The following is a 27,768-nucleotide window of genomic DNA, read 5'->3' as shown; positions in this document are numbered from 1 at the left end:
CGACATTCGGCACTAGTCCCGAATATCAAGCTGGAGCGAATGTCGAGCCTGATCTGACATCGACATTCGGCACTAGTCCGGAATATCGAGCTGAGGCGAATGTCGAGCCAGCTCTGACATCGACATTCGGAACAAGTCCCGAATATCGAGCTGTGGCGAATATCGAGCCAGCTCTGACATCGACATTCGGAAAATGTCGAGCCAGCTCAGAAATCGACATTTGGCACTAGTCCCGAATATCTAGCTGGTGCGAATGTCGAGCCAGCTCTTATATCGATATTCGGCTTTAGTCCCGAATATCGAGCGGGGGCGAATGCCGAGCCAGCTCTTACATCGACATTCGGCACTAATATCGAATATCTAGCTGGGGCGAATGTCGAGCCACCTCTGACATCTACATTCGGCACTAGTACCGAATATCTAGCTGGGGCAAATGTCGAGCCTGCTCTTACATCGACATTTGGCACGTGTGCTGAATATCGAGCTGGGGCGAATATCGAGCCAGCTCTGACATCGACATTCTACACTAGTCCCGAATATCAAGCTGGGGCGAATGTCGTCCCAGCTCCGACATCGACATTCGGTACTAGTCCCGAATACTAAGCTTGGACAAATGTCGAGCCGGCTCTGACACCGACATTGGGCAAAAATCCCGAATATCAAGATGGGGCGAATGTCGAGCCAGCTCTGACATCAACATTCGACACCAGTCCCGAATATCGAGCTGAGGCGAATGTCGAGCCAGCTCTGACATCGACATTCGACACCAGTCCCGAATATCAAGCTGAGGCGAATGTCGAGCCAGCACTGACATCGTAATTCGGCAATAGTCTCGAATATCGAGCTGGGGCGAATGTCAAGCCAGTTCTGACATCGACATTCGGCACTTGTCCCGAATATCGAGCTGGGGTGAATGTCGAGCGAGCTCTGACATCGACATTCAGCAGTAGTTCAGAATATCGAGCTGTGTGGAATGTCGAGCCAGCTCTGATATCGACATTCGACAATAAACCCGAATATCGAGCTAGGGCGAATGTCGAGCCAGCTCTGACATCGACATTCGGAACTTTTCCCGAATATCGAGTTGGGGCGAATGTCGAGCCAGGTACTTATCCCAAATATCGACATCGACATTCGGCAAAAGTAACGAATATAGAGCTGGGGCGAATATTGAGCCAGCTCTGACATCGACATTTGGCACGTGTGCTGAATATCGAGCTGGGGCGAATATCGAGCCAGCTCTGACATCGACATTCTACACTAGTCCCGAATAACAGGCTGGGCGAATGTTGAGCCAGCTCCGACATCGACATTCGGTACTAGTCCCGAATACTAAGCTGGGACAAATGTCGAGCCGGCTCTGACACCGACATTGGGCAAAAATCCCGAATACCAAGATGGGGCGAATGTCGAGCCAGCTCTGACATCGACATTCGACACCAGTCCCGAATATCGAGCTGGGGCGAATGTCGAGCCACCTCTGACATCGACATTCGACACCAGTCCCGAATATCAAGCTGAGGCGAATGTCGAGAATTCAGAATATCGAGCTGTTTGGAATGTCGAGCCAGCTCTGACATCGACATTCGGCACTAGTCCCGAATATCGAACTGGGGCGAATGTCGAGCCTGCTCTGACATCGACATTCGACACTAGTCAGCAGTAGTTCAGAATATCGAGCTGTTTGGAATGTCGAGCCAGCTCTGACATCGACATTCGGCACTAGTCCCGAATATCGAACTGGGGCGAATGTCGAGCCTGCTCTGACATCGACATTCGACACTAGTCCCGAATATCGAGCTGGGGGAAATGTCGAGCAAGCTCTGACATCGAAATTCAGCACTAGTCCCGAATATCGAGCTGGGCCGAATATTTAGCCAGCTCTGAGATCGACATACGGCACTAGTCCCGATTATCGCGCTGTGGCGAATGTCGAGAAAGCTCTGACATCGACATTCGGCACTAGTCCCGAATATCGAACTGGGGCGAATGTCGAGCCTGCTCTGACATCGACATTCGACACTAGTCCCGAATATCGAGCTGGGGGAAATGTCGAGCAAGCTCTGACATCGAATTTCAGCACTAGTCCCGAATATCGAGCTGGGCCGAATATTTAGCCAGCTCTGAGATCGACATACGGCACTAGTCCCGATTATCGCGCTGTGGCGAATGTCGAGAAAGCTCTGACATCGACATTCGACACTAGTCCCGAATATCGCGCTAGGGCGAATGTCGAGCCAGCTCTGACAAAGACATTCGGCAAGTCTCGAATATCGCGCAGGGGCGAATGTCGAGCCAGCTCTGACATAGACATTCGGCAAGTCTCGAATATCGAGCTGTTGTGAATATGGTGGCAGCCTTGACATCGACATTCGTCTGTAGTCCCGAATATCGAGCTTGGGCGAATATCGAGCCGGGGCGAATATCGAGCTGGGACGAATATCACAAGCGATTAGGTCTGGTATTCCAAAATTAAACCAAATTTAACTAAATTAAACTACATGTTTATAATATAAAAAGTTGGGATTAATATTTCTGTGCACAATCGTCAAGATTATTCATACAAAATGGAAAACTAAAAACAATTAAGAATACTTTCAGAAAAAGAAGTACATAAGGCAGAAAAACAGATGCACAAAATTGGAATCTGTTTTACCAAATTATTGAATTCTAAGAATTGTCTTAGATTTTCTTTAAGATATTTTAGAATACCGGTTCTGCTTTTCAATTTGCAGACTCCGTTTTATAGAAAAAATATAAATACATAATCTGCGACTCCTAAATGTTCATTAAGTATGAAGGGGAATTTGGCAAAATATCGCAGGTAAACTGAGCCTTTCTTAATTTACACACACAACTTTGATCTTCTAAATTTCAGTATGGTACATGAAATTAATGAAAGACAAAAATCAAGTTTGTAATTAAAATCAATTCAATTATGCAATTCATGAATTAACTTCTTTTAAATTTTCAAATTATGCCCTCGATAAAATTGACCGCCTGGGGACTTATAATCCCAGATATTTTCGTTTTTAAATGATTTGTCTGTAATTTGTACTTTTCAATATGTGTTCGAAGACATTTTATTGGTTTTTATGATGATGTTTAAATTTTCAGTTAAGATTTTAATAGTAGGTCCTTTATCCACTAGCAGCCATAAAAGTACTTTACAGTATTTTTTGTATTGTATTTAAATAAAGTATCGCATACACCTTGATTGCATTTACACATACATTTAACACATGTACCAATTTCAGGGAATTACGACTATATATAGTAGAAAGCTGGTAATGTGTCTGGTAATAGCCTGTATGCAAAGTTTAACCAAAAGCGCGCTGATAAGTAGCACACTTTTGGGTTCAATTCCCGATTTTGACCCCCAAGTGCGTGTGACCGCATGGTGTGGTGAGAAGTATACCGCACTTTGAGGTTCAACCCCAGAGTGCGTTGTCACACGCCCGTGTTGGCATGGCCAGTTTCCTCGTACAGCCAAGTCAGCCTCATTTCAGTATATAACAGTCTTACTTGTTGGTTAACTATGTAATGAAATTAATGAAAGGATATAAACTTAGTTGTGCTGCGTTTTTGCTGTTATGAACGCAATGGTCAAACTTATTATTCAAGTGTTTTTTTCGAAATTTAAAACGAACTACGCGAGTATGTGGGGCGAATTCCGAAAACGATAGTCAACGGCGATACATTTGCAATCGAATTGCAGTGTTACATAGTCATATAAACTGATTATTACGGCCTATTTTCATAAGTTGGGCAAAAGAGTAAATGAAAAGCTACTGACGAACTCTTCAAACGAAAACTACACGTATGTGATTGATTAGTTTAAATTTTAACATGACTTGTTTGTACATAATATACAGTAATCTGCTTTCAAAAAGTCGAAGGGCCATATTCTTGTTGTCATATATCCTGTTTCAATAATGAAACGTTTACAAGTATGATACTTTTTACATAATTACTTTATCTTGAGACACATTTAGAGTTAATACATAGCCGATAAATGTTATTAAACACGTTTTAGAATGCATTATATCGCAAAAAGTACGTACCACCAACAAATATCAGAAATACATTGTATGCGCGTTAGATTAAATAATCGATACAAATTCCATCACAAATGAATTTATTTAGTTGTATCAGAACGCCTTAAATTAACGTAGTAATACTATTAATAAAAGCGAATTTTGAAAATGACGTTTTAACTGCACGAAACTAATACTGAAACTATTGTAAACTTCTATTTTGGGGGATTCTTTAAAGCGCATTACCTTCGTATCGATGACCCAAACTGCAGGATTGGCTGTCTCGGATTACCGACAAGCAAAAATGTGTAAAGTTGTAACGTCAAGCAGTTGGTTGTAATTAACGATTGAACTTTAAGAATGTGTCATTATCCTGTATGCAATTTTAAAAATAGATACACGTGTATTTACAATGTATTTTTTATTTTAAAGAAATTTAATAAACAATACAAAGCTGATATGTGCAGTACTGTTAAACCCAAAGTGCGCTGATAAGAAGCACACTTTTGGGTTCAATTCCCGATCTTGACCCCCAAGTGCGTTTGACCGCATGGTGTGGTGAGAAGTATACCGCACTTTGAGGTTCAACCCCAGCGTGCGTTGTAACACGCCCGTGTTTGCATGGACAGTTTCCTCGTACAGCCAAGTCAGCCCCATTTCAGTATATAACAGTCTCACTTTTTGGTTAACTACTAGTATGTAATGAATTTATTTGAAGGATATAAACTTAGTTGTGCTGCGTTCATGCTGTTATGAACGCACTGGTTAAACTTATAATTCAAGTGTTTAATTCGAAATTTAAAACGAACTACGCGAACATGTGGGGCGAATTCCGTAACCGATAGTCAACGGCGATACATTTGCAATCGATTTGCAGTGTTACATAGTCATATAAACTGATTATTACGGCCTATTTTCATAAGTTAGGCAAAAGAGTAAAGAAAAAGCTACTTACGAACTCTTCAAACGAAAACATCACGTATGTGTTTGATTAGTTTAAATTTTAATATGACTTGTTTGTACACAATAAACAGTTATCTGATTTCAAAAAGTCGAAGGGCCATATTCTCTTTGTCATATATCCTGTTTCAATAATGAACGTTTACAAAGTATGATACTGTTTACATAATTGCTTTATCTTAAGACACATTCAAAGTTAATACATAACCGATAAATGTTATTAAACACGTTTTAGAATGCATAATATCGCAAATAGTACGTAACACCAAACAATATCAGAAATACATTGTATGCGCGTTAGATTAAATAATCGATACAAATTCCATCACAAATGAATTTATTTAGTTGCGTCAGAACGCCTTAAATTAACGTAGTAATACTATTAATTAAAGCGAATTTTGAAATGACGTTTTAACTGTACGAAACTAATACTGAAACTATTGTGAACTTCTATTTTGGGGGAGTCTTTAAGCGCATTACCTTCGTATCGATGACCTAAACTGCAGGATTGGCTGTCTCAGAGTTGGTTGTAATTAACGATTGAATTTTAAGAATGTGTCATTATCCTGTATGCAATTTTAAAAATAGATACACGTGTATTTACAATGTATTTTTCCTATTGTAAAGAAATTTAATAAAAAATGCAAAGCTGATATTTGCAGTACTATTTAACCCAAAGTGCGCTGATAAGTAGCACACTTTTAGGTGCAATTCCCTCAAGTGCGTTTGACCGCATTATTACAATTTGAATTTAATTTATATTCTTAACTGAAGAACAGTGAGTGGTTTTTTTTTGCTTGTTTTAAGGAAAGGGTATATTTTACTAGATTTAATGTTTAATTTTTGTATCAGATAGTTATTTTGAAATTAAATATGAACATAAGAGGAACAATAAGAGTTGTGTGTGAGTTCGACTAACTACTATATAATCACCCTGCTTACAAGGAACAACACGACTGTTCTGTGAAGTTGATTTGACTTTGAACGACAAACAAGTATGTGGTGTACAGAGTTTGTGACCTCGGTGAAAGATACACGGTGTCTCCCTGATGAAGCGATATCCATGCAGGATATAGAGACAGATAGACCACCCTCAGCACTGGCAACCCCCGCAGTTGTACCGGTACAGTCCGTAGAGGAGATTAAAAAAAAGGAGTTTGTCTATAAGCCACGTCCAAAAACAAAGGATGTTATCCATAAGCGTCCTTGCACGCCATATTTGGGTGAGCGATTAAGGTAATAATACAATTGAGAAAAAAGAAGCAAATTTATGAAAATATTAATATGTATATTTGTATACTTCTAGGCTGGATAAAGGAATAACCACTAAGAGTAAATCACTTGATTATCAGGTGTAAAAAAATTTAGGAAGCTATAATTCAAGATTAATGTGAATAGTATACGTAGATCTACGTGAGATGCAATAAGTACTTGGAAGAACTGCATTCTTGTTCCCATTAAAATTAAATATTGTTTGGAACCTCATTTGGAAATTCAGATGGGGTAGGTTATTATCTGAAAAATGTAATTAAATATTTTATTTCATCCTCATCTTACTCTCAATTCATCTTAGTAATGAAGCAAATTAATTAAGTCAAGTGGATTGACAAGGATGTTTGTATATGAAATTTTTTTTGGTGAACAAAATATTTTTTGGAATTAAATTGTCCATTTTCTTCAAACAGAAATTAATATAAACATAAAGTACTAGTAGCATTGTCAATATTACTCTGCATTTTATAAAACTTAATTTTTAACGATGCTGCTTCAGCAGCTCGTCTAAGTTATCATACCATGAAACAAGAAATATCTTTAAAAAAAGGGTATACGGCGTTGATTGTGGTAGGATTTGGCGAAAGGTAAAGAGTTCAATGAATGAGATCAGAGATAACGAATGTCTTTTTCTGTGCAGTTCTTAGCAGCATCACACGCAGTACGGGATGTTAAGCGGAGTTTTCGAGGCTTATTTTACATTATTACATATTGGTGGTCATAAACCTATAGATATAAAACAGAAAACCAAAAGAAGAATGGAAGTGAAATTAAAACATATGAGTCAACCGGCCACACGCGAAGTATCCGCACATATTTTAAATATTTATACGCGCGTTCTTCGAACAAACCTGTTTAAGTGGTATGTCGGGCATTGCTATTTGAATCAATTATTAACAGTATCGAGAATCATCGCGCTCATGCTTAATACATTAGTCAATATGGTGGAATAATTCTTGTTAAATTAATCAAAAATAATATTTATCATGATTTATGTTGAAAACACATTAAGAATCTATTATTGGCATACCATAATTATATCGCTGAATATCTTCATTTAACATATTTCTGGTCTAAAGAAAATTTCAAGTCACCATAGTTCATGGATAGCGTCTATATTATATAACGATTATTTTACTGTCCGCGAACTCAGGTAAACACATAAGGTAGTCGTGAAGACGCAGCGATGACTTGTAAATAAACTCTAACATTCACACACACTGGCCGCGAACTGACCCTGATACCTTGCAGGTTGAAATGCAATGCATTTAAGTGAGGCTACGCTTCCATTGCTCTTTATACTTTTACATGTTGACAGGAATATGGAAGTCAGTACTAAATATGAGAACGTAGCCTTTAAGTTCAAACACTCTTGCGCTGGAAATCCTCTGAAAATAAAAGGTGCACGCACAAAATGTATTGATGTCGAGAGTTGAGTGTTAAACTGTTCTATCTATTAAGCCTTTTCACTAGAGATACAATTGTTTCATGCAGTTAAACAGTGTTACAATGACGCGGACATGTTTCCAATGTTCTGGTGGTATACTCAAATCAGCCAATGGAATAAATGAAGTGTATTCATTCGTGTCTAGCCGATGGAAATTGTATTTGAACTTTATTGGACACTTACACAGGTCAGGTAAGGTCAAAAGTGACGTTAAACAGCTACGCCAAAAAATCCTTCACAATGGCTAGCTTTGTAAAAGACCGAGCCAGTCCGATTGAGATAACTCGATTTTTCTAATCGGCATATCTCGCTGATTAGCATTAGGGCTGCAACGAATCCAAAAAATTTGTTCGGATCCGAATCCAAATATGGTTTCTTGCAGTTTTTCGGATCCGGATCCCTCAGATAAGAGAAAATTAGAATTTTCTGTCTAAATTAAAGTAATCATTTTTTTAGAAGTATAATTTGACTAAAAAACATTAAAACATTTATTAACAAAAAACATAACACATTTCTCGTTTAACATTGTAGGGATATCCAAATAAAACGAAACCTTAACGCTTATTCACTTAATGTATGCTCGTTAAAATACACTTTTCACTGTTCATAAGTTTGATGTTTGTTTTCACAAAAATTAACATCAACATTGCCCGGGTCCAGGCAAACCCTATGAGCACTGACAGGGTCTCCTGCTGTGGAGAAGATTCTCTCACTGGGCACTGAGGTTTCTTGCATCACAAGATAGCATTTAAACTTAGTTTATGACGAAATATGCTTTCAAGACAATACATAATGCAGGAACACAATTTGACAGGTCGCGAAATTATGCAAAATTTACCTGAATCAACTTCTAGGCGCACTGGGTCCGCTACCGTTGTTTATAATACAACTCAGAAAGACAATAAGGATTGAAAACTTACTTATTGCCATTATGAATTGCATTTGTAATGTGTAGATCCTCCATGATTTCGAATTAGTTTTGCTCTCGGGGCTCATTACGAAATGTGTAATGACAATAAAGGATCTCGAATGATCTACTTTTTGACTGTCACATGTCAATTAATATCCACTATTACACAAATGATTTATCTTTTAAACAGAACCAGTCTGTATAAAAAAAAACAATACTTGTGAAAACTTCGCTAGGTTACATACAACTATGAAAATAAATATCCGGAACCGAAATTTTAAGGGGTGGATCCGTACCTCCGAATCTGAAGTTGGATCCGATATCATCGGATATTTCGGGTACCCGTTGCAGCCCTAATTAGCATTGTTAACATTCTCCAGCAGAGTTGTCGTTCGTGCCTCAACATACAACAATGGCCGCGCCCAAGAGAAAATTGTTCACACTCGTGTCAAAACTTTCTTACAGCATACATCGGCTTGTTTGGCTATTTAGAAACTGTCATTTAGGATAAATGTGTTATTTATTTAACTAAATCTCCGCTAATGTCAACAATGGATTGAATTCGAAGGATATATTCGATGTGAATGCAGGACTTTCTGGATCTTGACAGCTTGACGCGGCAAAACTGGTATGTTTAACCAGGTTTCCCGAAGGAAAAAACTGGTTATTAGATTTGCGAATCCGGGCGGGCTGGCTGCCGGGCTGGCTGCCGGGCTGGCGGGTTGGCGGGCTGGCTGGCGGGCGGGCGGAACAAGCTTGTCCGCTCTCTTATTCAAATAGTTTTCAGCCGATCTTTACGAAACTTGGTCAGAAGTTGTATCTAGACAATATTTAGGTCAAGTTCGAATATGGGTCATGCCGGGTTAAAATCTAGGTTACGGGGTCACTTAGTGCGTTTTAAACATTGAGCATGTTGTCCGCTCTCTAATTCAAATAGTTTTCATCCGATCTTTACATAACTTGGTCAGAAGTTAAACCTAGACAATATCTAGGACAAGTTCGAATATGGGTCATGCCGGGTTAAAATCTAGGTCACGGGGTCACTTAGTGCGTTTTAAACATTGAGCATGTTGTCCGCTCTCTAATTCAAATAATTTTCATCCGATTTTTACGAAACTTGGTCAGAAGTTGTATCTAGACAATATATAGATCAAGTTCGAATATGGGTCATGCCGGATCAGAAACTAGGTCACGGGGTCGAAAAACAGATTGATTTTGAAACAAGGCGGGTAATTGAGATTAACAATCAGTAGCAATGCACATTTTGAGTTGCAGTTGTCTCCCTTTATGAGACTTTTTTTATTTAAAACCTGGTTTTGTGACAATTTTGTCCCTTGTTAGTTATCAATTTAAGTCACATTTTGCTTTGTAAATTGTAGTCGAGAATTTTGCGACTTATTGAATGACTATGATACCCGATATCATCATATCACATGGGATTTGCAGATCACAAAGCTGTCCTGAAAACATTGATTACAAAGTCTTTACTCAAATTACTGGTTTGTATTCTTTCTTTTTTCTATTTTAGTATTTGATACCAATTTAAAGTCAAATGCACTATGTCACAGTAAAAGAGACATTAAGGCGATTGTGGCCAGTTTGGATCTAGATCAGCCTGAAGTCGCTTGAATGCTGTTTGCTTAAAAGCGGTTTTCTGACAATAACAAAAGGTTTAATTGGATACTGATAAGACTGCCCTTTCCCTTTGACTTGGCTCAAATAATAGTATTGTCATTAATCAAATGATTTTATTTCGAACATTAATCAAGTGTTTTTTTCTGGTCCCTCGGGATCAATGACACCAGCACTTTCGTGTTGAGAATTGAATACTGCTTAAGACGATGCTAGGGGGCGTGAAAGATGTTGCATCTTCCATTATCTCTAATAAACTGACTCAATAATACCGAGTCGGCAATATTTGACTTTATTTTTGGTTTGGTTGATCTGACGAGGGATCGAACAATTTCAGAATCTTCCTAAAAGCCTAGTGGTAGAGTGTCGTCTTTGATTGCAGGAGGTTGTGCTACGGGTTTGATCATCAGAAGCGACATTGTAAACTAGCCAACTTTGTTATCTAAAAGGCTGCTAAACCTGATATACTAAGATAATGTGAATTTTCTCTCACATGATGGTCATCAGTTATATTATATAAAAACTCACAGCAGTAGTAAACAATGGGACAATAATGAATGAACGCATTTTTCATTTGTTTTTGACACTTTGAGTTTGACATGGCCTAGATTGAAATATGTGACTTGACTTTACCAGCACTCTTGTGACAGAGCTAAAGTGTAAATGAACCATTGAATATCACCTAAATCCAGATTGGCTATTATATAGAAGTTCGGAAAGTTTTAAGGTTGTGACAAGTAAGCAAAAATGGGTCATTACCGAGAGGCTACAACTGATCTATGACTGTTTTAAAACAAGAAAAATCAGTGCCCGATTTATATTTCATTACATAGTTCAATAAAAATTAATTTCAGAAGACCGGTAACAGTTTAACGTTAATGTTACCAATGTGTCAGACCAGGGCCTTGATTTTGAAATCTAGGACATGCATGGTCACATGATGTCATTAAAGATCATACATTTTTTTAAACACATATAAATGTTAACTTGTATTTGTAACTAATGTAGATGTTATAAATAGTAAAATGCACTAAGTCAGAAGGCATTTGACTTGTCTGCTGGTATATCAGTATATCAAACTGTATAATTGCAAATATGTGATTAAATTAAATCCAAAATATAAGTCACTCCCATCTCTCTCCCGCAGCGCGCATACCAAAAGGTCCTGCTGTGTACCAATCCAGATCCAGATCCAAAAATATTATACATAATTATGTATCATGTTGTTTAGAGGGGATGATTTTCCCTCTGTTGTATCATTGTATTGTTTTACTTTTTTAATCAGTGTGTTTAAAGATATATTAACATAGCTCCAGCGTCAGAGCTTCAGGCAATGAATATTTCACCCCCTGATCTTTTTTCTAATGGATATTTTAGCTAGTTCCTACATTCAATATAGTCAAATATTATGTTAAGTAGTATCTGTACACATTGGTAGATTAAATGTGTACATTAAATATTATTTTTTAGTATTTAAAAGATATAGTACAAGTGTTCATGCTAGATTAATTAAGAGCCTTAGTCAAGCGGTATTTAAACATTTTTAAATGGTAAAATTTTCTGAAATGAACACATTTTCTCTCGAGCACTGGCAAGATATAAAATGTATACCATTTAACCACTTTTATATGAAGCCCTGACCATATCTCAAATGTTTATCCCTTTTCTCTAGCACCCTGGTCATCTCCTGTTGATCACCTAACAAACACCTATCAAAATGGCAAATTATATGCAGAACAGTTCATTTTAAAAATTCAATGGTTGAATGGAATATTTCAGAAAAAATTGACATCCTTTTCACATGAAAATTTAACTTTCACAGTCATGGAAAAAGAGCTTGCACCGAACACAGATCAAAAATACTTTTCATTTGTGGATCAACCCATATCTATGTGCATTAATATCTCAAGTCTTCATGAAATCAGGAGAATAAAGTGTATTTTATGTACTTAATTGATCTGGCTATAGTTATCAAATTATTAAAAGCTCAATCAGCATATTTATATCATTATTTATGCTTTGTGTATTTTAAACATATACACAATCATGCAGTTACATGATAGCAATAAATAATAACAAAGTCACCCATACTATAATGGTCATTCGCAAAGCCTATGGTAAAAATGTGAACACATTGAGTGTAATCGCCCTCTCGTGCCAGCAAAAACAACACATTGACAGGTAGTCATTTTTGACAGTTCTACTTTCACTTTCATTTTGTGATATCAAACTATCAACAATTATGTGGCTGAGAAAAATATCGCTATTGCTTATTTAACATATTTTCTGTACATATCTTCAATAAACTTACATCAATACACGATTTTCTTCAAACATTCCTGACAGGCTACCACTTTGTTTACATATTTCGCTTACATTTTGACGTGCATATGTAGGACCGCATTACCGCTTACGAAATATGTATGGCGTACCATTTTGGTCGAATGTCAACAAGACCTACTTGGTGACAAGAGAAATATACCATTGAAGATCACTTCGATATAAAATGAAATACACTTTGAATATAAAGAAGTGAAACTGAAGTATAAACTTGTTCGTCGAAGTACAATTTGTTCTTCGACGTACATGTTTGTACTTCGACATACAACATTTCTTAAAAGCCGATCAAAACACTTGTCTCATGAGCCGCTTTTCCTGCAGATTTGTTATGCCCCCCCCCCCTTCGAAGAAGAGGGGGTATATTGTTTTGCACATGTCGGTCCGTCGGTCCGCCTGTCCATCGAATGGTTTCCCGATGATAACTCAAGAACGCTTACGCCTAGGATTATGAAACTTCATAGGTACAGTGATCATGACTCGCAAATGACCCCTATTGATTTTCAGGTCACTAGGTCAAAGGTCACGGTGACTCGAACCAGTAAAATGGTTTCCGGATGATAACTCAAGAAAGCTTACGCCTAGGATCATGAAACTTTATAGGTATATTGATCATGACTCGCAGATGACCCGTATTGATTTTCAGGTCACTAGGTCAAAGGTCAAGGTAACTGACTCGAACCAGTGAAATGGTTTCCGTATTATAACTCAAGAATGCTTACGCCTAGGATCATGAAACTTCAAAGGTTCATTGATCATGACTCGCAGATGACCCCTATTGATTTTTAGGTCACTAGGTCAAAGGTCAAGGTCACGGTGATTTGAACCAGTAAAATGGTTTCCGGATGATAACTCAAGAACGCTTATGCCTAGAATCATGAAACTTCATGGGTATATTGATCATGACTCGCACATGACCCGTATTGATTTTCAGATCACTAGATCAAAGGTCAAGGTCACTGTGACACGAACCAGTTAAATGGTTTCCGGATGATAACTCAAGAACGCTTATGCCTAGGATCATGAAACTTCATAGGTACATTGATCCTGACTCGCAGATGACCCCTATTGATTTTCAGGTCACTAGGTCAAAGGTCAAGGTCACTGACTCGAACCAGTAAAATGGTTTCCGGTTTACTGCTTCAACATGATTTTCAATATCAAGTAAGAGTTTTTTTATATGTTATGTTTTAAATACTGATCATGTCAGAGTAAGGGGTGAAACAATTGTTGTATGCAGAAAATAAGTATTTAATTTGGCTTATATTTACACTTAACATTTTTAATGTTATTTTTTTTTTAATGAGCCTCTGATTTCAAGTATTCTGTTTATTTTTTTGGTTTCATTCCATATTCAAAAGGAAACATATCCTTGAGATAATATTTTCAAATCTCAACCCATTTATTTAGCTAAAGAATTACTTAATTGAGAGCTTGTCACAGTATTTATCAACTTTATGTTGTATATAACAATTTCAATGTTGTGCACGCTTGGAATCAATGAAAATAAAAACTTGACTTTCGTATGTACCGGTATGTAAATGCATTTGTTTTTCTAAATTGAATGGGACATAGACTTAGGGACATTGCCCTTTAAATTATCCTTACAGTCGCAGATATATACGGAATATTACGCTAGTCAATTGTCCCAAGAGTTTGTATCACTCGAGTGGCTTGTGTGATGACGTATCACACGAGAGGCGGAGCCACGAGTGTGATGCGCAATAGCACAAGCCACGAGAGTGATACACACTCTTGGAACAATTGACTAGCGTAATATTCCTTTTATTATATACAACAACTCACGAAAACAGTTAACAAATGTATTTTTTACTTAAACAAAACTGACATAACAATGACTAAAACGGTACGCCATAGTTTACTTAAGACGCGTATGAATACAGTTGATGTAAATTAACGTGTACACATTCGAACCGGGAAAACACAGGTTTCCGACACGCTTACCTTAATGCCATCGTTAATCCAATTTTTATAACAATTAAGTTGAGAACTTTAATCCGATGTTTATAACAAAAACGTTTAAACGATATGCACTTCCACTTCTATCTTCCATGTCTTTATCGAAACTTAGTTTAAACCACACTATTTTATTGTATTCCTATCGAAATATACATTTATGCATGATAAACACACACTCCAAAATACGTTTTTAACACATAGTTTACTGTTAAAAAACACCACGTCCGACATGTCCTTACAGAGTTTAGATAAAACTATTGTGTTTTGTCACAGAAATGACGTCACACGATGTACTACGTAATATATTTCGTAATATAAAATATTTCTATTTTCGGTGCGTGTAATGTGACGTCATTAAATTGGTCGAAGAAGTCCGGCTAGTATGGTAATACGGAATTGGAAACAGCGAGTAGCGTAATACGGGATTTTTTATTTCAACGATTGATACAACCTGTATTTTGTTAAAGGCATTAAACATGTATATAATAAATTTAAATAAATGAGCCTCACTCTTATACAAAGGGGCCTAATACATGTGTGTCACTTGTTGTACCAGATTAACTTGTGCAGTCCGCACAGGGACAAAACTTTCTGTTTTTATGGTATTATTTTTTACAGGATGTATTTTCTTAGCTAACATCAAGTTTAGGCGGAAAGTGTCATCCCTGAGTAGAAAGCACGGGATAATCTGGGACCAAAAATTTCACACATGCATTAAGGTCAGTTTTCCCAGAGCAAGGCTCGTAATAAATATACGGGTAAGCTATGAAGCTCTGTTTTCCCATAATAGCTAGCAGTTTCATGTTCTACTCTTTATGAATACTGCTGTACCATGTCCGCAACATTTTGATTCTGTACCCTTTGATTCATATATGTTTATATAGATATGGTTAAGGGAAGGCACTTTTCAGCTAGTCTGGATTTTCTGTTAAGAACAGACTTTCTTAAAAAATAAATCCATAAATGTGGAAATTGTCATCCCTGATTAGACTGTGTGTACTGCACAGGCTAATCTGGGATGACCTTTTATAAATATGCATGAAACCTGATATATGCATACTGTATGCGCAGGCTTATCACCAATTTCACTTTACAAACATGCATTTAGCAGTGTTTCCCAGAGTGCTGCTGATTAAAAAAACACACAACAAATAAGGGATGGGTTCACGTGCAGAATACCGATTTCACAACTGCACTACTAATTAAAGGAAAGCAGCCATAGCTCTCAGGGAATGGAAGTCCCAGTAGGTACAAGCTTTGCTGTATTATTATTTTCTCTATTTTCAGAAAAAAGTTGTTAGAGGGTCGTGTCGAGCCAACTAAAGGATTACGCTATGAAATGAGAAGTGTAAGCACATGTTTATGCATTCTTTAAGGGAAAGAATGAGTTGAACAATATATAATTTAAATACTTCATAAACAATTTACTCCAGTTACTACGGATAGTTTTTGCAATATTTACATTTAGTTATTTTATAAGACTAACCTCTCAACATTTGTAATATTTTCATTTTAAACAGAAGAAAAAAGGGTATGCATATAAACCTATGCTGTTTAAGAATTTACACAGTGGGACAGTGGTCTAGTGTTATGATGCTGGTCTAGGGATCGGAAGGTCCCTGGTTCGAATCCCGCACAGGGCACTGGATTTTTCTGAGCAAAAAATTAATCCAACACTTGCTCCTCTCCATCCAGGTGTATAAATGGGTACCTGTGAGGGAAATAAGCCAATGTGCCGTGGCTGCCTGGTGCGCCATATGTAAACGGACGACTTAGATCCCAGTGATCGGGGGGTTAATGTCAAAGTCGGTTGAAGATGTATATCGAAGCAGACTATAAACCGCACCTTTAACCTTTAACAATTTTCACTGACACTTTTGTGCAAACCTTTATAATTAAATATAGAGTTGTGTAGCGTACACTTATGATAACTGATTCAGAAATGTAAAGTGCATACAAAGTTTCATATTTAAGTCTTGTACATGCATTTGTGAATTTTTAAAACTAATTCTGTGTTGTTTAGAATTGGAACAGGTGGAGTGAAGCAAGGTATTCCTTGGAGGTCTGGAGAGGAGCTCTGAAGAAAATTGAAGGTAGAAATTAATATTTTTTTGTTAAATGTTCAATAAAAGGAACAATCAATTGAAATAAAAAGGTTTTGATTATGTAAACGAGCCTTCCTCTGGGAAAATGGGGGTAAATGCATTTTGTCAAAGTATCGGGTATCGTCAAAGATAAGACCTGTGCACAGTCCGCACAGGCTAATTAGGAATTTCTGCCTTGAATTGATGTTCCCTTAGAAGAGTTTCCATTAAACGAAAAATACCATAAAAGAGGAAATTGTCATCTCTGATTGGACTTTACGGACTGCACAGGTGGATCTGGGATGACACTTTACACACATGCATGAAGCTATAAATTTTCCCTTCCCTGAGCATGGTACAATTGGTTTTGATTATATCAATTTTTTTTGTCTGCATCAATAATTTATGGCGAATAACCTAAACCATTGACTGGGAGCTTCGAAAGAAACTGAAAATTGGTTTGGGTATGTTGTATGCTTATGGTTGGTGTTTTGTTATTAAAGGAATGGATAAGTACAAACATGTATCTATAGTACTTATCTATAGTACTCAAGGTGACCAAATGGCTGAGCACATCCTCTAGGAATGCAGGGACTTCCAACCACTGCAAAAATATTCATAGCCCAAACCAGCCAGTCTGCAGAAACTGTACCATCTTGTGGAGACTTACAGACAACCGCCCACTAAATCCTTGCCTCCAGACTCCAAGTGTAGTTGTGATTAAGAAGAAGTTTTTAGAGTTTGATTGCTTATTATATAAGCCTTGCCCTGGTTAATCAGGATTTAATGTATGTGCTTAAAGTGTTATCCAAGATTAGCCTGTGTAGTCTGCATAAGCTAATCAGGGACAAGAATATTTGCTTTTCTTATATTCGTCATTAAAGGAAAGTCTCTTGTTAACAAAAATCCAATTTATGCAGAAAGTGTTGTCCCTGAAAAGCCTGTGAGGGCTTCTCAAGCTTATTTAGGATGACACTTTATGCATTAAGCCCCATTCTGCTCGAGCAAGGCTCATATTTAAATCAGTGTTTAATTGAGCCCTTGTTTTTCTATTTCATTGCAGGTCACCAGGGAATGGGCGTGGTGTCCTACTTCACCTTCCTGAGATGGCTGTTCCTCCTCAACTTCTTCATCTTCCTCCTCATCTTCTGGGTGATCACGTTCTTCCAGGTGGCCTTCAAAGCCACAACTGTGTACGACACCGATCTGATTGGCTCAGACTCGAAGTTCAATACAACAATTGCAGAGACGTGTTCGGCGTCATATACTACCAATATTTCCTCGGATGCTTTGACCCTTATTCTGGACTTCTTCCAGGGAACGGTAAGTGCTTGTTTTTACAAAAACACGTTACAAAATCATTTTTGAGGTTCCCAATGTTTACGGTAATAAATGAAAAGGTAAACCAAGAATTGTTGTTTGGATACTGGTCAAAAATTGTATCACAGATCAAATCTACAAGCTTATTTTCACTGTATTAAAATATTCAACTTACGTGTTGTCAATAATATAGTTTAGTTAAGAAAACAACCTTCATTCGAAACTGTTGTGAACTTCAGAAGATGATATTTAAATTCTATATAAATTCTATTAATTAACTGCTAATTTGAACAATACTACTCACAATTCCTCACCTGCAGGGATGGATGGAGGATACAGCAATGTTCAACGGCTTTTACACGGACAAGAAATTGGAGCTGGCTGCCTCCAACTACAACATGCCTCTTGCCTACTTCCTGGTTACGGTTGCCGTGATGCTCATCAGCCTCGTTGTCATGGTGCACAAGTAAGGCAATACGCAGCAACTTTTTCTTGTTGGAGCTGATATATTTTAAGATCAGTGGTGGTATTCTGTTTTTGATGGTCCAGTAAATTGACCCATAACTTTTGAATAATTCTTACACATACAGATTTATTTTATGCTCCCTCGTAAGAATGTGTCAAAGCTTGTGCATTAAACTCCTCTTTTACTTCTGGGTGGATCTTACTCAAACTTTTGCAGTTGAATGGCCTTAATGTTAAGATGATCATGAATAAAGTTCTTTTACATGTAGCTGCAATTTTTTTTGCAAGAATTATTGCGGTTTGTGTGTTTTTGCACTATATAATTAGACAATAACACACGGCTGAGCTCTTGGGCCGTAAGTTATGCCTGCAGGGGGCCGATGATATAGACGTCCGGCCCAGCTCTGCAGTGTGTTATTGTTTATATTACATATCATAATTTTTATTCCTTCATTTAAATTTATCACCAAACCAACTTTCCGTATATGTATTTGTATTCACTTGATTACGCAATTTATGACGTATCTCATATGACGTAATTTATGTGACGAAACGTACCAGTTTTAGTTAGACTAGTATACCTTCAGTGACAACAATTTGTACAAGGTGGATTATTTGACAGTAAAATAATTGTGTAAGCATCGTAAGAATCCAAAACATATCTGATTGTGTGTTTGTGAAGCATAATTGGAAATTTCTGTTGAAATTAAATAAATCGCTCCGACTAATCATTCAATTTTGTAAATCATGTGTTTTGTACAGAATGGTTAGCGGTCAATACTATTTAGTATTTATAAGTTTATTAGCAATTTTAAAAGTTGTCATTGAGGTAAGCGTGTTGTTTACTCAATGTTGTTGTTGGATGACTTCTGTTAAAACTCAAATAGTTTCATCAACCTATCCTACAATACAGTTTCAGTTGAAATCAATATTTTTTTTTATTATTTCAATTATTTAATACACTTACATATTAGTTATTCCAATTATTTGTGGATTTCTGACTTAATTTTATTTATAAACGTTGAATAAGACTGAAAGTGGAGGCCATTTTGTTCAGTTGAAGCCGCGCGAAAGATCTTTTGTTTCAGATATGAAAAATCGGCCCAGCTAAGCGGGTCGATATAAATTATATTGGCCTTCTAGTTACAAATAATGGCCTGCTCGCTACGATATGTAATATTATAATGTCACCTGAAGCTTGTGTTTTCATCTCCTCAAAGTAATTGGCAGATCACTTGCATGGTCCAACGTCTCATTTCAATTACACACTTAAATATTAAAAAGAGAATTTTTGTAGTTTGGTAATTACAACTTGACTTTCTTGTAATTAGCACAAATCTTAATAGGATGTTTTTTCACCTATTTCGAAGAACCTGGCCATATCCCACAACAGAATTTTTTTTTTATTTGTAAGCACTGTTTTATTAGACATAAATATTGTGATAAAGTATACCCGTTTTTGTATTGTTTCTGTAAATGCTGCTGTTGTTGTGAAATGTAAGTGACCAGTATTATCACGTGGTCAATAGGAATTCTACATTATTGACTTATGTGCATGTACAAACTCATTTGCACTCCATATTAAAGGTGTGTCGTTTTTGTTCATGCTCAGTCGCATTTGAAGGTAAGTACTAGGTTTGCACGTTGTCAGAATAGATGCCACCTATTCTATATAGAGAATTGTCATGGCTTAGTACTTAAGCTTAAGTACTTAAACATCACAAATTTTATGCATCCAAATGATGAAGTGCGTGATAAGCATATACAATTGACTATGGTTAATGTAGCATCTAGTGAAGACTCATGTAGAACCTTATTATTTGAAGATTATCTGTAGTGCCAAATAGTATATATGAGATCCTTTTTGAGGAAACCACTCCAAATGCATGAGAATAAAGTGTCTTCCCAGATTTGGAAATGTTGGTCCATCTTTTTATTCGGCTCTATGAGTTGAACCATTGCAACTTAAATGTGAAAGAAACACACCTTTATTTTCAATGGTATAGTTTTTGTATGCACAATACAAAACAACCTTATTTCCCATTTTTAGTAAAAACAAGATTATTCCCAGTCTAAAGCCTTCACACCCAATCTCAAAATGGTGAAAACAAGCTACATTTTACATTATAAAGTACATGTTAACGATCCTTAGGAGAGGATCTTGATCTTTGCAAATATTTATTTATTATATCTTCCTTTCGGACTTAAACTAGCTGTATTATGTTACATACTGTATTTTCTCCATAATCTTTGTATGCATGTAATTGAAACGTTTTAAGTAGTGTTGGGAGATATTCTACTGAAAATATCCTTGTTTGCACGAAGTTTTCATGCTAGTTGAATTGATTACTATTTCAGATATATATATTATCAGGCTGCCTGCTTTTTCTGTATCTATCACATGTATATTTGTATGTGCATTTATTGCTTTCATTATGGTATGATGTTTTTTTATGCTTCCAGCATATTTTCTAAGTCAGTGTTTGGTTGTTATTTATTCAAATTGAATTTTGATATTTCAATACTTGAAATAATGAACTTGACAGAATACAGTAGCGAAAATTGACATTTTTCCTAAACAAAAATTATAATACAGTACATGGTACTGGCACTATTTTAAACTGATGAAAACATTTGTACAAAAGCCTTTGTTCAAGAGCAATTATTCACAACCATAAATAAAACTTTGTTTGTTACGGTTTCAGCACACTTTTCAATGTCAAGAACACAGTGATGCCTAAGGAAAACGCCTACAAGGTCAACGATTGCAATGCCAAAAACACAGTGATGCCTGAGGAAAACACTTCCAAGGTCAACGATTGCAATGCCAACAACACAGTGATGCCTAAGGAAAACGCCTCAAAGGTCAACGAACGCAATGAAGCACGGAGCGTATATTCTCATCTAGAGTTCGTGAATGCAGTATTTGCAGGCGTGGATTTCAACATTGCACAGTCGGAATCAATGAAATTTAAACAGAAGAGCATCCGCCTGGGACTGGTGGTAAATAGCAATACAATAGTGTACTTCATTTGGCTACCAAAGATATAGTACAAAGATTTCACATTGAATTTTAAATATTACACAATATTGAATAATAAATGCAATAAATTAACCCTTTCCTCAGAAAGAAGCAAAGTGAAAATGGCTTTTGCAACCAGCATAAAACCAGAACAGCCTTCGAGTAACTCGCAGTCTGTTCAGGTTTTATGCTGTTTGCTGCTCATCAGTCTCTACAGGTCAAGAATGAAGCCTTGAAAACATTAATTAAGTAAAAAGATGTTTAATTAAATTTAATTTTCTATGGGACTACACATGTGTCAAAATACTTATCATAGTGGTAAAGGGTTAAATAATAAACACAATAAATTCAAGCATTAATATACATCAAAACTATACTCTTTCAACCTCTATTATTTTCCTCTATGTAATGTACTGTTTTCATCTTTGATCAGTCTGAGTTGCAAGAACAGCGACATAAGAAGGAGAAGAAGAACCGCACGAGCGAAGAGAAGTACAACGTGTACACGGCGCGCTTCTTTGTCAACTTCATTATCATTCTGATGCTTGGTGGGGCAGGGGTAGCCATCTACTACGCTGAGGAGTACTCTGCAGATGTAAGTAGTCATATTTAGCAGATCTTGACTGAAGTGATTATACCCCGAAGTGCTTGTGAAATCTGAATTTGCCTGAACCCTTTACCCCCTATAAAAGCATTTTGCCGCATTTGAATTCCTTTAGAAGATCTAATTAATTTTAAGTCCTTTCTTTATACATATATTAAAGTTTGAAAGGCTTCATTTCCAAACCAAAGATAATGATGAGTAACAAACAGCATAAAACCTGACCAGACTGAGAGTTACTAGAGCTTGATTGGTCATTGTCGGCTTGGGTGCTACTAAAATGTACCCTGGGTACTCTTTAAGTATAATTAAATGTACCCAGGGTACGGAAAATATACTGAAACGTACCTTGGAATTCTTACGTTAAATTGGTCATTGCCAGCTTTTTTTGTCAAATTAATTATGTTTATATTTATGTCAATATTCTTTAAAATGGCCTCCTTATGATCGATACTTCTGCTCAAAAAAGCATTTTGAGAATGTTTTTTTTCAAAGAGAATTTTGTTTGAGGCCTTCCAGCGTTCCTACTTTTTCCTACTTTTTCTTACTTTTTTAATAGCTTCCTACTTTTTCCTACTTTTGCTAAAAAAATCCTACTATTCCTACTTTTTGGAAAATAAAGTACGCAAAAAATATATATATGAACTTTGTGCTAGTTATATTTGCAGAAAAGTAAGAAAAGATGTCAAACTGGCTGGTTTCTGTTGTTGAAAGATGTGGCAAACATGTCACTCCCCATGTGCATCATCTTTCATCATCATGAAGGTGAGTCTCTCAGGTATTTTAAATCTTTTTTGGCTGAACTCCAGAAGCATAGAATCCTCACAATGCTATACATGTATAAACCCAATGATGCCATGCTGAGGGTATTTTGGGTTATTTCAAATGTTGTTTTCATTTCCAAAAAAGTATGCAACAAATATAAGAGATGTGATTTCTTTGATTTCCAGTTATAGAAATACATTATCATTTGAAAGTAACCAAAACTATTTGCAAAGCTATTACCAGCTAAAGGAAAATACTATTCCAATTTTATAGCTGCAGCTTTGCATTTCTTTTGCTGTCACTATTAACTTGCTTGGGAAACTCATTTTCACTGACATACATGTATGTTTTTGATTTAATGTTTGTTAAAGAATATAAAAATAGCCATTTGAATAGTGACAGTAAAAGAATTTCATTCTACTAACATACAATGGTTTTGAAAAAATTGCTTTTTATTTGCAGATCATAGATGTAGTTACTTTCCACATGATATAACCGCATGATATAAACTAGCTATGCCAGGTGGAAAAACTAAGTTCAACAGGTCTTGGCTTGTGAAGCTTGACAATAATGGAAATAGTATTGGTGACTGGTGTGTACAGGATTCCTCAAATGAATTTGCTGCATACTGTTTTGTGTGTTCCAAGAGCATCTCTTGTGCGAACAATGGTTTATATCAGGTTATCAACCATGCTGATGGAGCAAAGCACAAACAATGTATAAAGGAATAAAAGACACAGAAACTGCTGTTTGTTGCCAAACCTACTCCTTCAACCCCAACAAGCACTCAAGGAGGAGGAGATGTTGGAAAAAGTGTATACCTACAGCCCCTTGCACACACTGAACAAGTGGCAAAATCTGAAGCTCTATGGGCATTGAACGTTGCAGCAACTGGTTTGTCATACAGTTCATGTGATGGTCTTCCTGAACTATTTAGAGCCATGTTTCTATGACAAGTGTCTGCAGACTTTACCGTGAGCAAGTCCAAAATCTCCTACTAAATTTCTGATGGGATTGGACCTTTCTTAAGGAAAAAGCTGCTTGATCAAATTAATTCCAGTAAAGTTCCATATACAATTAAGTTTGATGAAACAGGGACTTGCCAAGACAAAAAACAATGTGACATTCTTCTGAGATTTTGGAATGTTAAAAAGGGACAAGTGTCAACTGTATATCTCAAAAGCCTACTGTTTGGACATGCCCCAGCTGATGTGGTAACTGCGGGAATTATTGAAACACTAACTGAAAATGGTTTTGAACTGAATGTATAACAGTTAGTTTCTCTTGGTTGTGATGGCCCAAATGTGAACAAGGCAATATGGAAAAAACTCAATGACTATAAGAAGGAGTTAGGGTTTGCAGAGTTGGTGCCATTCATTCCTTGTACCCTTCATGTTGTCCACAACGCCTTCAAGAAAGGAATCTATGTGTATGGGGAAGATGCTAAACAACTGGTAGTGGACATTTTTCAGTGGTTCAAGTCACACATATGTCAGCGGGACGACTTCCAGCAAACCTTGGCAGAACTGGGGCTGGATGATGAAATGTTTGTGCGACATGTTCAGTGTCGGTGGCTAACACTCGTCCCTGCTCTGCAGAGAATACTGCGCAACTGGAAAGCTGTCTGCAAGTATTGCATAACCGACCTCCAGCTATGAGCAAGGAGAATCATGCAGAGTCTAACCTTCGAAAGATCTCCAGGTATCAACGTATTTGTAGTCAGCTAAAGGGCAAAGAAACACTTGCTGAGATCCAGTTCTTGACAAACACAGGGCCTTTGTTTGAATCTTTCCTGGAACTCTTCCAGAAGCAAGAGCCACTTATCCATCTGCTGTACTCTGAATCAGCAGATCTGCTGAAGACAATCATGCTCCCCTTCATGTTGGATGTTCGGAAAGCCGAGTTATGTTCTGATGTTGCTGAAATGGAGATTGGAAATGACACAAAGAAAACATTGTCTACCTTAGAACATGGTTGTGCAAAGAAGGTGTTGTTTAGCATGAGGTCTTTCTACCAGACAGTTGCTGATTATCTACAGAAACACCTACCACTTCAGAGCAATCTGATGAAAGGAGCCCAGTGTCTTCATCCTGAATTTAAAGATCAGGAGGCAGCCCAGAAGTATTTGAAAATACTGTGCAACTCTTTGCCGTTGATCTCAGATCAGAATGTGTCTGCCATAACGGATGAGTGGAAATTGTACAGAGCTGAAGAGATTCCCACATCAGTTCTATATGATAAAGACGAAAACCTGAAAAGGATTGATTCATACTGGGACTATGTGCTTAGCACCAAAACCAAAGATGTGGAAAGGAGTTTGTCCATCAACAAGAAGATATTAACTCCAGAGAGAACCTGTCTCTCGGAGGAGTCACTGACTGGCTTGATAATGTCTGGAGATGTAGTAAGCATGTTTGGCAAGGTGGCAGATGTGCCTGTTACAAAGGAACTGCTGTCATCAGTAAGACAGGCTCATAAAAAATATGCAGAAAGAAAAGAGGCAGAACAAATTGAGACCTTGATGAAAGAGAGAAGAATAGAAGAGGACACACTAAACAGATAAAAAGAGAAGGAATCACTTGAGAAAGAACTGGCGAGAAAGAGAAAGATAAATAAAGAAGAGAAGGATCTCAAAACAAAGGAAAAGGATTTACATGGAGACTTGCAGAGAGCAAATGAGATCTTTGAAGAAGCCAATGAAAGACTGGCTGCAGCCATTAAGGCAAAGGACTTCAAGGAACTGAACATTGCTCAGTCTCTACAAGAGGTGGCTAAAGGAAACATTAAAAAGGTGACAGAGTCAATTGAAACATGCAAAGATAAAAGAGATGAAATAGCAAGAAAGAGAAAGAGGATGATAGATGACTGCCTATCAAAGCAAAATACTGCCTTGCATAATGGCCAATAGAATAGTTTCAATGGGCTTATAGTGCTTGCTTTGTTGATGTATGTTAATATTCAGCTGCTTGCTTCTGGAGTTCACAAATACATATATAATTTTGCATGTAGTTGTGTATTCATATGCCTCTTGTGTTTTGAATCAGTAACTTTACCTTTTATTAACAACTAACATTCTCTTGTGTTTAACCGTTTCCATTTTATACAACATGTGTACTGTATAGATCTGCATTAGCATTAGTGCTCTAATCATTGTAAATCATCTGGCTTACTAATTAACATGTAGCTTGTAACCACATACTAATTTACCACGAACATGCTAGTAAATGCTTTACTAGCATGGTTATGTTATATATAATGTTTGTTAATTTGAGAATAAAAAAAAATTCAGGCTGATGGAAGATGACCACACAGTTCAGCAACAGAAACTGGCAGCATTGGTATACAAGAATAGTCCACATGGCATAAAGAATGGTAGGGTTTTGCATTTAGAACGCCTCCTCGGGTAGGTACAATTTAACTGAAAATATTCCTACTTTTCCTACTTTTTTTTGAAAAAATATTTCTTCTATTTCCTACTTTTCTGTCAGAAAACCTCCTACTTTTTTCCTACTTTTTTTGTGAGTGGCTGCTGGAAGGCCTGTGTTTCGTATTTCGTAGCGCGTAATGCGACATCAGATTGGCCGGGTATGTGTTAGTATAATTTCCGTACCCAGGGTTCGTTTAAATATACTTTAGAGTAACCGGGGTACATGTAAGTAGTAACCGAGCCAACAATGACCAATCAAGATATTTGTCTGTTTCCAGAAATTTTCATGACTCTAGGTGTTTACAGTAATTATTTGATAAATAATTGCAATAGTTGCCATTTATGTCTATTCTCTGTGACAAGTTTTGAATATTGATAAAAACAATCATAACTCATAATAACTTATTAAAATGTTTTGAAATCAGGAATTTTGATTATTGTGGTGTTTAAATTGCTTTCTGTTTGAGCTGTAATTCTACCGGAACATTCAAAGCACTTGAAAAGATTGCCCCAATCCAATCTTTTCCATCAAATACTTCTGTTCCATGGCCTTCAAGACTCAATTCCCTTGTTATAATGTGTTTGTTGGTATATTCAGTTCACCACCCAGTCGGATGTGGCGACTAATAACCACTCCCTGGTTATCCTTCTGGTACAGTTTCTGCCCTCCATTGTGATTGGTGTTCTAAACGGGGCCTACCCTGTCATCTTTGGTCACCTCGGGAAGTTGGAGGGTTGCCGTCCAGCTACAGCTATCCGTTTTCAGCTCATCAGGTAAGAGTAATTTAGATTGTTATATTGATGAAAACTGTTGTATGACTCTATTTTAAAATTATTCACAAGTCATATAGACTTATACGCTGCTTTAAGACTATCTCAATTTAAAACCACCCTGCTAATGCGGATACTGATTATTTGACCATATATTTAATGAGTTCAGTTATACCCATATAGTCCAAGACAACTTTTTGCAGACCGCTAGTGACCCTGCTAAAGCAAACTGCATTTTAAGATGCCTTTTTCTCTAGTTTGAAGCATCAATTAACGGCATATGACTAGAAATATTTGGAAAAATATTTTTTTGATAAGGAATAAGGAGTTTGTTTTTGTAATAGATTTCACTAATTGGTGCTAATTGACACTTTGTGACAGAAGGTAGGTAATTGCAAGTGAAATTGATCAAGGGCTTTATTTAGACCATGACTTTATAGATGTATATGTGTATCTGCATGTGTATAATTATTTATTATACACATGAATTTTTGTCAAATTACAAAATCAACAAAATTTATTTTATGTTTAATTTGTATTTACTCATTTACTGAATCACCACTTGTAATGTTTTTCATAAGTAAACATATACATGAACTAAAGTGGTGGTCTGTCAACCTCATAATAAGACCACATTTTTTTTAGTCCCCAGAGTGGTGTTAGAAACGGGGTTTTACTGAATGCTAACCAGTCTAATGTAAAATTAGGATAAATACAGATAATATTAAAAAAATAAAA

General features: G+C 36.8%; 1 protein-coding gene across 1 annotated transcript in view; it reads left to right on the top strand.

The window, feature by feature from the left end:
• Positions 1 to 8,901: 8,901 nt before the first annotated feature.
• Positions 8,902 to 27,768, top strand: part of LOC127854915 (transmembrane channel-like protein 7) — a 48,177-nt gene continuing 29,310 nt past the window's right edge. The window contains exons 1-8 of the mRNA XM_052390024.1: positions 8,902 to 9,254; positions 15,863 to 15,923; positions 16,599 to 16,668; positions 17,723 to 17,982; positions 18,300 to 18,445; positions 21,150 to 21,447; positions 21,900 to 22,061; positions 26,858 to 27,033. Coding sequence (XP_052245984.1) covers positions 15,915 to 15,923; positions 16,599 to 16,668; positions 17,723 to 17,982; positions 18,300 to 18,445; positions 21,150 to 21,447; positions 21,900 to 22,061; positions 26,858 to 27,033 — 1,121 coding nt within the window. The 5' untranslated portion in view covers positions 8,902 to 9,254; positions 15,863 to 15,914. The remainder of the gene's footprint in view (positions 9,255 to 15,862; positions 15,924 to 16,598; positions 16,669 to 17,722; positions 17,983 to 18,299; positions 18,446 to 21,149; positions 21,448 to 21,899; positions 22,062 to 26,857; positions 27,034 to 27,768) is intronic.

The sequence above is a fragment of the Dreissena polymorpha genome, chromosome 13 (assembly GCF_020536995.1).
Source record: "Dreissena polymorpha isolate Duluth1 chromosome 13, UMN_Dpol_1.0, whole genome shotgun sequence".
Classification (NCBI taxonomy): Eukaryota; Metazoa; Mollusca; class Bivalvia; order Myida; family Dreissenidae; genus Dreissena; species Dreissena polymorpha.
This window is presented reverse-complemented; position numbering and strand designations above follow the sequence as displayed.